The sequence below is a fragment of the Elephantulus edwardii genome, unplaced genomic scaffold, assembly GCF_000299155.1.
Source record: "Elephantulus edwardii isolate Elephantulus edwardi_28Jun2011 unplaced genomic scaffold, EleEdw1.0 scaffold00350, whole genome shotgun sequence".
NCBI classification, from domain to species: Eukaryota; Metazoa; Chordata; class Mammalia; order Macroscelidea; family Macroscelididae; genus Elephantulus; species Elephantulus edwardii.
Window position 1 is genome coordinate 623,158 of NW_006400100.1, and position 13,542 is coordinate 636,699.

At 51.2% G+C, this 13,542-nt stretch overlaps 1 protein-coding gene across 1 annotated transcript; it reads right to left on the minus strand.

Annotated features, from left to right (window-relative positions):
• Positions 1-2,309: 2,309 nt before the first annotated feature.
• On the minus strand, positions 2,310-12,859 carry UBE2I (ubiquitin-conjugating enzyme E2I). Its single transcript, XM_006901911.1, has 7 exons — positions 12,837-12,859; positions 8,784-8,850; positions 8,570-8,653; positions 7,222-7,294; positions 4,195-4,304; positions 4,024-4,103; positions 2,310-2,373 (listed from the first exon to the last, which is right to left on the minus strand). Exons 2-7 carry the CDS (start codon positions 8,847-8,849, stop codon positions 2,310-2,312), a joined length of 477 nt encoding a protein of 158 aa, XP_006901973.1. The 5' UTR covers position 8,850; positions 12,837-12,859.
• Positions 12,860-13,542: the final 683 nt, after the last annotated feature.

Here is a 13,542-nt window from a genome sequence, read left to right on the forward strand (position 1 = left end):
CAGGGCCTTGATGGGGATGGAACTGTGCCAGTATTATGAATCTGGCTGTTGCTCTAAACAGGGTTGAGGCCTCGTTCTTGCCTCTGGAGTTGCCAGGTCCTTCTTCAAAGGAGATTCTCTGAGGGGTGGATGAAAAGGACTTCCAATCCAATTTCCAGGCCTCCTGATGAGGAGGGAGGCTCCTTGGGACTGAAGACCCATCCTCAGCAAGTCAGGAGGCTCAAGGGGATTCTCTGGGGGTCTGGGGCCGTAGGACATCTCACTCACCAGTGGAGGCCAGCTTGTCTGGCTCAAACCAGTTTGAGGCTGTCCATTAGTGCTCAGGTCCTCCAACCCAGGGACTAGTTGTTATGGCAACCACAAAGCAGTTTCCCTTCAGGATGGGCCTGATGGGAGCTTCTACAAATTAGGGACCAGCCAGGAAGAATTGAGATCAACATGGGGCCAGGGGGTAACTGAGAGATAAGGCACTGCCCAACTGGGCAACAAAAAATGCAGGGCACAGGCTGGTTTGTGGAAACTTTTTAATGCAGATTTTTAAGATACAGTGGTTAACCTGCTACCCACAATTCCCGACTAGATACTAGAGTCTCATGCTGGGAATCCCCCTCCGTTATAAACAGGGTGATGGAATGCAGAGGGCCCTCTGGTCACAAGGCCCCAGTCTCAGGGAAGCTGAGGACCATGGTACATGAGGGACATCTTGTTTGCAGTAATCGCTACAGTGTGCTAGAAACATTACTTTAGGACACTTTTAACTATAAAATATATTGATTTCCTTATGCATTAGCCATGTACAATTGACGGTTGCTACAAAACAGGACATTCTGGGCGCAAGTGGCCACCAGGTGCGGCCTGCTCGGGCTCCATGAGCCAACAAGGCACTCAAGGTGCACAGCTGTCTTCAGCCAGGTGGGGACCTTCACGAGTGACCTCCAATGCCACCAAGCTCCATGGAGGCTGACAGAGCCATGCTGACTTTCCAGGATGGACAGCTCTATGCCTGAGTGTCATCCCAGGTAGCAGGCTAGAACAAGGCAACACAGGAGCCACTGACTGTCCCCCCTGGGGTCCACCAAGCACCCTGAGCCCCCTGGTCCCTGTGGATTGGGGTGCATGCCAGGACCCAATGTCAGGGCCTGGCCACCCCAGCCTCTAGTCTCAAGAACAAGAAAACAGTCCAGTCACCGAGATGTGGGGAGGTCTCCTCCTTGGTCACCAGCAGGAACATGAGTGCTTGTCTGTCTCAGACATCCTCTGTCCCAGTGGCTGGGCTGTGTCCTGAGTTGCCTGGTGTCCAGTCAAGAGAGCCCAGTGCCACTGTCCTCTGCAGCTGGTTCAGGTCCAGACGGCTTTTAGAAGCGGAGCAGCACCAACCAGTCCTGTGAGCAAATGGCGCCTGTAGTGGGGTGAGAGCTACCACACAAGACAGGAGCCCCCAAGGGCCAACGTGCAGGTCGCTGTCCATAGGTGGGTTGTGTAGCTCCGGCTGGCTAGGCGTCAAGGGTGCTGGTCCCAGCCTCCTCTAGGACGTCTGCTTGGAGGCCAAGGGTGTATCCACTGTTTGGGTGAACCATCTGTGCCGGGCTCAGCCAAGTTTGAGACTCCACAATGTGGCACAGCACAGGCTCCCGAGTGTGTGGGGGGATACTGACTCCAAGCCACAAGTGTCCACTTTGCCACAGCTTAACCTGAGGGACATACACAGCCCTTATCTACAGAGGACAGGACCTGGGTGGCCAGCTCCGGCTTCTCAGTTAATGATGATGACGCAACCAAAACCTTTATATAAACAGTTTATTTACTCTAAACAGCAACACAGACAAAACGTCATAGAAACACAGAGGAAGTGGTACAGAATTGGGGTGGCTGGCTCTGGGTTTGCGGCTCGAAGAAACACAGCCGAGCTCTGGGGAGGACAGACGGGGAGCCTGGTTCGGACCGCCAGCGAAGGCCAAAGCGTGAGGCATGCCTGCGTTCGAGAGAGCAGAGGTGAGCGAACTCCTAGGGTTTACCCAAGTATAAAAGTTTATCATTTTACAGCAGTTGAAATACTGACATCAATATTAAAATAAAAGCAAGTTTTACATAACAATCAAAAATACAAAAGACTGAAGGGAAGAGACCCTGTATGAAAAACGGGGCAGGTTAGCAAATCGACGACAGGACCAATGGCGGAGATGGAGAATGGCGCCCGCCCGCCCTCCCCCAGGTGACGAACTGTACAGAGCAGACTTAGATTTGCAAAAGTGTTGTAAACAAGTTCTTGCCAAACCCATCCCTTCCTTTCACGTGCCCGCAGTCGAGGCTTATGAGGGCGCAAACTTCTTGGCTTGTGCTCGAACCCTTTTCTCATACTCCACTCTGTTTTGGCTAAGGGGGAGTCAAAAGAGAAGAGAGTTGTTAGCAAGACTGGGAGAAGACACTGCACTTGGGTGGCTACAAGCCCCTGCTGTATACAGAGTAGGTGGGAACAACTGAGGGCTTCAGAGGCATGGCAGCAGCCTCTTTGGGAAGTCTGTATCACAAGCTGTCCCCTACTTCCATCCTGGCCTCTGGATCAACTGCAGGGTTCCAGTCACAAGGACAGAGGGGCTGGTTGAGCTGGGCTCAGGACGAGGGCTGTGTGTGACATGCTGGAAACCTGTGGCCTGATGTGCACTGGGGTTTGCTGTTCTGTATTCAATAGCAATAGCCACGTTAAGAGAAAACACAGGTCATGCAAATCCCCTGGGTTGCTTCTGGCTTTCAGATAGACATAAACTTGGGGTGACCACACCTGGGCCAGCACCTCTGTGCAACAACACTATGTGAAATCCTCAGTTGGTCCAAGTATAGGAACTGCACACAGGAAATATATACTTGCTTTCTCACACACAGGAAGCCCCTGCAGAGGGCTCTCGCTCAGCAGTGGGGCTCCTGGGAATGGTCTGCAGAGTAGAAACATTGTCTAGGGGCTGGCTCTGTGGTGGACGAGGTTTTAGCATGCCCTGCCTGGGGACTGGGGTCACTGCACAACCAGTGAGGAGGTGAGGACAGCAATGGAACCACAGGGCAACGGAAACCAGTGCAGGCCAGCTGGTCATGTTCCAGAGACTGGCAAGAGGGGGAATCAAACACACAAAAATGTGCTCTCATGCTAGGTGGTTCTAGGAAAGCATGGCTTCTTACATATAACAAAGCATGCAGACCTTTAGGAAACCAGGTACAGGTCTGGGACAAAGTCCACATTAGTGGCTGGAGGCAGATGTTCCACACAGCACCTTTGGGGTAAGGCTATAACCAACATCCTAGAGCTGGTAGGTCACTGATGCCTGCTATCAGTTCAGTCACAGTGAGGGGTCTTCTAGGCTTTACTCTGGAGCCATGCCTGTGTAGGAGGTGGTGGGCCACACTGGGCCTCTGGGCTGTGGCAGGGGACCATAGCTTAGAACAGATGGCTTAGCAAGCATGGCTGGGGTCAGAGAATGGTGTGTCAGTGCCATGTACACATGCAACCTGTTGCCTGGCCACTGGGATTAAAGGTATCACTGCCAAGAGCCAGGAATGCAGAGGCTGTTCTTTGCAGTCAGAAGGAGATGCCTTCTAGCGCAGTCCTATCTAAACGAGCCCACTCCCTGATCCTTGAACCAGTTGGTGTGCCAGGACCTTGGATCACTGGAGATTGTGCTGAGTGGCCTGCAAAGGCCACTAGGTAGCCCAGACTTCAGTGTTGCTGAGGTGATAGCAACCCATGGCCCAGCCAGGCCCTACCTTCTCAAGTTGACAAATGAGCACCTTATGGAATGCAGGAACCCAGGTTAGGGTGGGACACTGCAGCCAGGACCCTCTCCTGAAGCAGGCAGGTTACACAAGACCATCAGCGCATGGAGGCTGAGAGGTCACCCAACTCCACTGGGTGTGGCCTGAAATGCTCAACCTCTAGATTCAGTCCCCAATCTCTACACATGCAGCCGCTGGTCACATCCAACAGGACTAGTCTACAGCCTGTGCTACTTCTCCCACCCAGGCTCTAGGACTCACCAGTAGATCGTATAGGCCTCTGCTTGAGCCGGGTCTTGGATATTTGGTTCATTTAGGAGCTCTTGTATTCCTAACAAGATCTGTGGAAGACATGTCACGTGGACCAGGCTGGTGGGTGAGGGTCTGGCCCAAGGGGTGATCTGCCCACCAGACATGCTGCCAAAGTTGTACCTGTTTGATGGTGATAGCTGGCCTCCAGTCCTTGTCCTCCTCCAGGATGGACAGGCACACAGTGCCTGAGGGGTACACATTTGGGTGGAAGAGAGGAGGCTCAAATTTACCTGTATGGGAGTTTGGGGGACAGCGATGAGAGGGAGAAGGAATTGTTTCAGAGCAAGCAAACACCCAGCCCCTAAACACTACCAGGTCAGAACTCCAGGAAAAGTTCCATTGTGTGTATGTCTTTGACTGCAAGGAGCAGGGCGAGGCTGGCTGGGACAGCTGCCAGGGTAGGCTTCTCCAGGACATGGCTGGGCAGACCCCTCCGAGGAGGAAGAAACTCTGTCTTTCTTGGGAAACAAAGTTTCTTTTTCTCTTAAATGGATACTTGGAAGCCACATGAAGAGGAGACCCACCTTCACTTTCACCTTCTACCTAGGTGCCTGCTAAGGAGCCTTGGTGGTGCAGTGTACCATGTGTTGGGCTGCTAACTGAAAGGTGAGCAGTATCCTCCTGTACAGATTTATAGCCTTGCTAACCAGTGCGAGGAAGGTTGCTGTGAGAATCAGCTTGCTGACAAGTGGCTTTGTTACCTGAGTGCTTGTGCTTAAGTAGTTTTTATAACCACACCCAGTCCTCATGTTCCTCTAATCTGCTGTCCTTCCTCAGGGGTCCAGCATAGGGACTCAGCCATTTAAAACGGCAGCATTTGCCCAAGGGAAAGCTCAGAAAATGGGAAGGATAAATGGAAAGCAGAACCACAGAGAGGAGGTGGCAAGGGTTTGGTTACCTTGTAAGTTAACGTTACAAAGTAAAATCCACATGAATAGTCAAACAAAAAAGGTAATTTGCCTTGAAAACAAACTTTCATTCAAATAACAAGAAAAGAAAAAAGTGCTATAGCCTGTGCATTTCCAGAAAATGCTTGGTCCTCGTGTTCCTCTAATCTGCTGTTCTTTCTCAGGGCTCCAGCAGCAGGTCCTGCATCAATACGCCTTCGCCCCGACCCCATGCTCCTGCCCATCTTCCCACAGGCACCTGTGCACGGATGTGATCCTCTGGAGGGCTCAGTGCCCGGCAGCGCACCTGCATGAACTTCCAACAATGGCCACTGGTGTGCGCTCTGAAAGAGGACACACACAGCACTTGGGGATGGGCAGAAGCACAGGGTTATGGCTGTCACAAATCCAAGTGCTTGCTGTAGGGCTGCTGGCTTCACTAGGCTGTGCCTGCCCTTGTAACAGGGGACACCGTGACGACAGGTCTTTCCTGCTTCTCTGCCAGCTGGTGCCTCCTCCTGATCTAGTGGTTGCCAGTCTTTTTCAACACTCCTTCTGGGACTCTCAATCGTTAAGTCAACTTCAACATAGTATGCTGTTGTGTACCACTGAGTTGGAGCCGACCTATAGCTGACCCTCTGGCAGGTTTTCCAAGGCGTTAGGTTATCAATCGCATGAAAGGAAAGCAGACATCCACCTCCCATGGAGCAGCTGGTAAATTCGAACCACACGCCTTTGGGTTTACAGTGCAGCTTCTTGCCACTAGGCCAACAGAGCTCAACAGAGTACAAGTACATATCCCTGGTGAAACTGTTCTCTGGCCCAAGGTTGTGCAGTGTCTTAGAAAACTTGAACTGTGCCACCTGATTGGCTGATACATCCAGAAGTGAATCCTATCAACAATAGGAGGGTCAGACTACAGCTCATCACCACTGCTGCACCATCTATTTCCAGCCAATCTAGATGTGTAGGTCTGACTCTTGGTCCCACTGTCCATCATGACCCTGCTTCCTGCCACAAGGCTGTCTTTGCCTGACAGATATCACTGTCAGGATGCCTGACTCCCATGAGTTCCAGCTTTGCACATCCACGTCCTGCATGCTGATGGTTCATGGTCACCCACAGTTCAACACTCTGCACGGTCTTGGCCATGGCTTGAATGGCACTGGAGCTGTAGCCCCTGGAGACAGCTGATGTCTGGGATGTAGCATCTCCTGGTCTGGGGGATGGTGCTGTGTCTCTGGTCCTGCGTGGATCCTTCTGGTGCTTTCAGTACTCAGGCTACCAACATCTGCTGGCACACTTCTTCTACAGCATCAGAGGCCATTGCCAATGCCATGCTAGATTCACAGCTCTCCGGCAATTGCACAGATGCTCCTCAGAGAAGAGGATGGGGAATCCTGACGGGAAGATCCCCAGAGAGACAGGCTGACATAGTGGCTGTAACCGTGGGCTTGAGCACAGCAGAGACTATGAGGGCGACACAAGACGGAGCAGCATTCCATTCCCTGACAGAGCCAACTGGAGGGCACCTAACCCTCCATGTCAACGGATCCTGGCACATTATCCCTGCACTCAGCAGCCATCTTCATGCCATACCCAGTCCACCCGGGCTCCCACGGGTCTTTTTCTTCCCATCCCTCCCTCATTTGGAATTCCCACATGAAGTAGGGAAGTGAAGTGGGGCGGAGCTCGCAGTCATTCTCCTCCTCCTCCCAGTGGTTAGCCCTTTACCAGCTTGTTTCAAAAATTCTCCTGGCAGACGCCAAGGTGACAAAAAACTGGTTTCTCTCTTGAATTACTATCCACGAGAGTAAACATTCACACACACTTCTCACCATGGGCTTGGTTCATGGTGCTAGGTGTCAGTTAACTCACTGGAGTGCTAGCCAATGGGGTCTGCAGGCTCATCCCTCATAGGATGGGACAGACTTGGACTTCACCCTCCATTATGCACTAAACTGTGTCAGGATCATGAGATATAGCCCTTACTTTAAATACCTCCTTCCAGTCTACACTGCTTGACAATGGAGAGGCCAGGCAGTGAGGTACTCGAGCCTTGGCCTGTGGAGAGGTGTGCTGTGTGACACAGCAGGAAGCCAGGTGGGTCTTAACACCCCTAGTCCTGGTCAGGATCCCCAGGCTTCATCCAGTCAGCAGTCAGCCAAAACTATGAGTGTCCTACATTGAGTTGGGGGACAGGCTGCCTCTGCAGGAGGAAGCTGGAGCAGACCATTCTTCAGGGCTCCTCTTTACTTACATTTCGGTGGTGAGGATGGGTAATCGTCTTTGAAAAGCATCCGCAGCTTAAATAAGCCTCCTTCCCATGGAGTCTGTTGGCAAATAAACCTGTGGTCAGCTGACCTGTGGCCTGGACAAGGGGCCTAGTCCCTACCACACTCACAGGGCCTTGGAGCAGTAGCCAGTGACTGAGCTGAGGAACAAGGAACGAGGGCGTAGCCCCCATCACAACCCCCATGTCCGTGAGATAGCATGGGGTGGCTGGGTGTGTCTGTCACCTGCCCACCATGGGCTGCAAGGGAGACCTCACGAGCTCAGGGTGTGAGCAGGGCAGGTGCATGGGCTGAAGTTGCAGAAAGGCCTCTGCGAGGATTAAGTTTTGTAATCCTACATATGTGCTAAAGAGCTGTGATGGCCTAGTGATAAGGGGCTGCACTCCCATCCCAAAGGCATGCAGTTCAAATCTACCAGCTGTCCTGCAGGAGAAAGATAGGTAATCTCCCATGTATTTACAGACTCTGAAAACTCACTCGTGAGTCAGCTATGTGCCAGTGCTGACTCGATAGTATACATAAACTACCACATGCTACAAATTCTAACCCTTTATACCTGGGACACGAATCCAGCTGGGAACAGTTTGCTGTACAAGATTCTATCAGTACAGGAAGTGCTGTGAGTTGATTGCTTAGGATCAGCTTGGACACAAAAATGAAGCAGCACAGAAGAAAGAAGGTGCCCACCCACAGAGGTAGCCAAGAGACTGAGGACAGGCTGGATGGACAGGACACCCCAAGGAGGAGGGGGAGGGTTCCCTGGAGCTGGTGTCCCAAGTGTGAGTACAATGTCCAGAAAGGGCACCCAGAGGTCCACTAGACTCTTCAGTTCTGGGGGAGTGGGGAAGGTGACGAGACCACCTGGCAGAAGCTAACCCCAGGAGAGGCTGTAAGCAGACAGTTGTGTGGAGTCATTTAGAGGCTCCTGTTCCTGCTCATCCTCAGATGCAGCCCTGTGCAAGTGGACCAAGAGGACACGTGGCTCGGCAGCGTCCCAGGTGGTGTATTTAAGATCACGTCTGTGCATCTAAGAGCTGTTGCCTAGGCCTCCCAGGGGAAAAGTGTCCTCAGGTAGAGACTGTTGCTGGTGCTGCCTGCCACATCCCAAGGGACAGCTGGCATAGTCAACACAAGTCTCCCACCCAGGCCTTGCCATCACTTGGCTCTGGAGGTTTCTGCTTCGTCTGATTGTACTGCTTGACCCTAAGACCCACAGGCCAGGTGACAGCAGGGCTGGGACATTTTGAAGGTTTTGCCTAGTCAGGGTCATACCACGTCACACCTCTGGGCTTTCAGGTCCTACGGGCCTCTTACCCCCTTCTTCCCTGGAATGGCACACTCCCAATTCATAAGATTCATCGTGCCGTCGGGGTTTTTTGTGGGGACGGCCACAAATCCCTGTGGAGAGAGGAACACATCATGGCTTACAGCTATGTGTGAAGGTGGCCACGGACCCACTGCCACCACTAAGCACACATACTTCTGGTTCTACACGTGTACACGTTCATATACACACAGCTCTACTCACAAATGGGTGGTCCTTCCTCCATGCTTTCCTCTCCTGGGCGAGTCTGCTGAGTGCAATCCCCGACATGGTCAAATCCTGCAGACACAGTGGCAGGGATGTCAGGAAGGCTGGCCTGAGAATGGGTGTGAAGAGCCCTGCCAGCATGTCCTCCAGATCTCCCACAGAGGGACGCTGTGTAGCCTGTATGGGAGCCAGGCACTCAGAAGGTACAGGCCTCCAAGGACGAGGAGTAAGTCAACACTTGAAGCACTAGAGGACAGTAGGCGGGTCCCTACCCCACGATAAACTCCTGTGCCTCTACCCCAATCTTTTTCCTAGCCTGGTGAGGTACACCCAGTCAATGAATCAAGACCCTCCCTCTGGTATTATGACAGTCAAAGATCCACCCAGCAGGACCCCCACCTGAGGCTGCATACTGTGAAGGATGGGAGAGGGGTGTCCAAAGTAGGACAGTGTGCTACAGGGAGGGGCTTTCTGCTCCCACCAGGTGCTTTTCCAAGTGGAAACTCAGACCCAGTGGTCACTGCTATTTCCTGAGGCTCCACCACAGATGACAGTGCAGGGATACTGATGACAGTGTGTACCTGACACACAGTGATGTGGACCGAGCGCTCACAGAATTTCAACAGTCCAGTGCATGGAACCCAATCAAGGCCCAGGGAGGTGAGGCCTCTGCTCAGAACCCAAAGGGGAAGGCTGTCTGTCAAAGCGTCATACATACTGCACGAGGAGCTCCTAGGCTCCCCATCCAGATCTCCCTGCAGTCTGGAACAAGTCAATAGTGACATGCAAGGACTGTGCTATCTTGCTCAGCTTTTTTCTTAGCCAAGGCCCCAACCCCCAAATTTGGCAAAACTGTTACCACGAACACTTCTTGAAGGGAGGAGGTTTGGACAACAGGGGCTAAGGGCAGAGCTCTAAATTCCAGGGAGTGCTTAGTCTGCCATGTACCCCGCCATCTCCTTCCTTGCCATTCCTAGCAGGTACACCTGATCCAGGTGCTTACCTTCTGGGCTACCCATAGTTCCCAGAGCAACTCACTGGCATCCATTATCCAATGCACAACCCAGGAAATGTCACCCCCAAACACAACAAATATCACACTACACATGGGATTTCTACAAGAGGCATTAAATTCACAAGGAAAAGACAAGTGGCATTGCACCAAGGCTGGTGGCTGCCCCAGGAGTCCTCAGATGGCCCTCTCCTCAGGTGTGAGAAAAAACCACTGGAGCCAATAGCAGAGACAACCATGGAGGGAGGGGGCTTGAGACCACAGCCCAGCTCACTAACATGCAGATCAATGGGGAGACATCACAGCCCTCAACTCAGGACACACGGGTTGCCAGGGTGAGCCGGTAACATCCAACTCAACAGGATGCTCGTGGTATCTGGCTGGCTAGGGTCAGGTTCCCATGGTAAACCAGCCTGCACCCCTGGGGGACCCTTAGCTCAGCACTTCTAATCTGACAACAGCTGTGGATTCAGTCTGACACTGACTCACACCCAGTGTTTAGCAGAAGGAAACCTTGCCTGGTCCTGCCCTGTCCTCCCAAGCTCAGCTACGTTTGAGTCCGTAGTTGCAGGCACTGTGTCAGCCTATCTCACTGAAATGAGTGTTTTCCTTTTTCTTTGACATTATACTTTACTAGGCATGATGTCATCCTCAGGTTGTCATCCTCAAGCGACTGGACCCACCTGAAGGCATGGTCAAAGTAGGTAAGACAAAGCAGTGCCATCCTTGTGTCCAATGAGCATTCAGGGTGCATGTCTCCAGACACATCTGTCCAAACTTTTGGCAATTTGCAACGGAGTCAAGTTCCTTTGCCAACAACTTTTCAAAAAGGTTCCTCCTACCTTACTCAACTTAAAAATTCAGTCCTCCCTAGACAGCTGGAAGTAAAAGAGAATGGATGGCCACAGCCCCAGGATCTCCCTCTCTGCTCAGCACCAGCATCTTGTGCACCATAAATGTGTGTGCTGGCTCGAGGATTGGGGCACACAGATGAGGGAGTGGGGTGGGGTATGAGACAATGCCTGATGTCACAGGATAGAGGACAAGAGTTATGCATTGTGATCTGCTGGTCAGGGAGTCACTAATGTTGACAGGCAGAAACCTGGTAGAGGAAAAGCAACTGCAAAGCATCTTAGTGCAGACACAGCAGGGGCCACAGAGGTTTAAGCACAGAAAACTGACCCTATCCACGGAAAGGGTTCTCTCTGATGATATGGATAAGGGTATCAGCAACAAGGAAATATCTGAAAACCTCTATTGTCAAAATGTTGTACTTCAACTGAGCCTTCTCTGTGTGTTCTGTCTGCAGGCCTCTATTTACCAGCTGAGTTCTCCAAGGGGCACACTCCCACGTCCTTCCTCAGGGAAAGGCCAGCCTCTGCCCTGCAGGCCCAGTCTAGACTCTACACTATGTCTCAGTTCCACCTCCACCTTGGAGTCATCTCAACAGCTAGCACAAGCCAGCCTAGCACAAGTGGGGGCCCCAACGGTGGACAGTGTGAAGAGGAAGGTGAACTGTATCAGGCACAGGGACCACAGTGGGTGAAACGGCAGTTCAGCACTCTATGGAGGGGCTAGGCCCCTGTGCCACCCTTAGCAGTGCCTCCTCTGATTGAGTGGTAGGATCAGGAGTCTATCTATCATGGGGCTGATTTTTCAGAAATGTTCTATACCCCAAGCAGAACCCAGGGAGAGGTGCCCCACACTGGCAGCTCCCCATCTTGATGACCAGCGCACATTCAGAAAGGGGCAGCATGGGGAACGAGTGCCACAGGCAGAGACTGGGCCCTCTGAGATCTGCCTGTCCCTAGGTGAGCAGCTCCCCCTTTAAGGTTTTCCAGACACCATTCAAGATCGATCCTACTCTGCACCACCGAATCCACCTTCTCAACCAAGGAGGGCCTGGATGTTTCCAAGAGCTCTGAAGCAGGGAAGTTACAGAAATTCCTAGGAAGGGGGAGCCCAGTACTCCAGTCAGGGCCTCCAAGGTTGCCCTTCCTCAATGCTCTTTTAAGATGATGCTCTGCTGGCTTATCTAGTCTGTGATAACACAAATTTGAACCTCATAGCTACTTACTAAGTGGAGACAAGCAAGGTGCAGCTCCTTATCTCCACTCAACCTCCATTTATACATTTACTGAATGGCTGAGCTGCTGGAAGAAAAAAATACAATGACCAAGGAAATCAGTGCCCCTTTTCCAAAGGGCAACAAGCTTCCAGGCCTGGAACACCCACCAGAAACTAGAGGGAGAAAACAAAACAAAACACATAACAAAACAACAAAAAACCCCAACACAAACAAAATCACTGAAACCCAGTCTTTGGATTCTGATCCAGAAGACAGAGTAGAACTGTCCCGTGGTTTCCAAAGTTTATGGAGATAGACTGCCTCCAGTGGAGGATTTCAACAGGTGACCTTCAGGTTAGCAGCTCAGTGTTTCTCCATCACACTAACTGTTCCCCACATGGAATCAAGCAAGGCATTTTCTTTTCTTCTTCTTTTTTTTTTTTAAAAAAGGCTCCCTCCTTTACAGGCCTTACTCCAGGTCTGGACCTCAGGCTGCTTCTTTCACAAAGTCTCAAACCCTGAGATACTCTGACAAGCCCATTTTTCCATCTTGGCATGTGATGATGCAGAATTCACTCTTAACTACCCAAGAGACTGGGGTTGGGATTATCTCAGTATACAAATGATAACAAAGATGGATCCACTCTAAATTCCTACTGGGACTGGTCCTCCATGCCCAAGGATCCTTTCCCAAAGGATTCTTAGGCGTGATGGACCAGTCCTGTGGGAGAACCAGAACAGGTGCATGCAGGAAATCTGCCAAGTAAGAAAAACTCAAAATAACTCAAAAGATTTCTTAAGAGAGAAAGACAGAAGAAACCACACCTCGTCAAATGCAGCAAACTTCGGAGATGAGGAAAAACAAAGGTGGTCCTTTTGAGTTCTAGCTTTCTAAGCAGGAAACCCCTAGGACTAGCATTTTTAAGATGTAAAAGAAAAATAAACTGAGAAACCAAACATAATTTAAGATTTCAAAGACCAAATGAACTGAGCCTGTGAATTCTGACTGACTGCAGGCTCCAATCAGGATTTCAGGGGATGCAGCTCTTAGTTTGGAACCAAAAGCTGGCTATGTCTATGAAGATAAGGTTGTCTATTCCTATTAATTTCGGTCTTGGAAACTCTCTGGAGTTCTGTCTGTCTGCTCTGTCCTTTATGTCACTAAGAGTGAGATAAGGGAGCTCTGGTGGCCTAGTGGAAAGAAGTAGCGCTGTAATCCCAAAGGCAAGCTGTTTGAATTCACCAGCTGCTCCGAGACAGAAGAGGAAATCTCTTCCCAATTTCTGCCTCTGAAAATCCACTTTAAGGTAAACTAAGAGTTGGTTCGACTGTACAAAACAAGTCGGTTGGGTGGCAGGGTTCAAACAACTCCTTTACCCTCGTCTTACCTCACCACCAGTTCCGGTGACCACAGTAGTAATAAGAAGCCATTTTCAAAACAAACTCCCTGCGGGGAGGTTCGCATCTTCCCGTCCCACTAACTAAACTGCACAACCACAAGCGCAAGGAAACCAAGCAACGCTTTGCACTTTTAAAGAACACGAACGGCACCTTGACTCCCCACTGGAAAGGGGTAAGACCAAGATCTGACAATTCAAGACTAGTTTTAACTGTTTCCCTGGCTAGAAGGTGCCCAGGTTTTGCGGTCCAGCCCTGTAACCCCGGAAACCAACTTC

Coding starts and splice junctions, on each gene's coding strand:
- UBE2I (XM_006901911.1), bottom strand. CDS start 8,849: ATGTCGGGGATTGCACTCAGCAGACTCGCCCAGGAGAGGAAAGCATGG. Junction 4,305..7,221: donor CCCATCCTCACCACCGAAAT/GTAAGTAAAGAG, acceptor ACTCCCATACAG/GTAAATTTGAGCCTCCTCTC. Junction 2,374..4,023: donor GAGGCCTATACGATCTACTG/GTGAGTCCTAGA, acceptor ACTCCCCCTTAG/CCAAAACAGAGTGGAGTATG.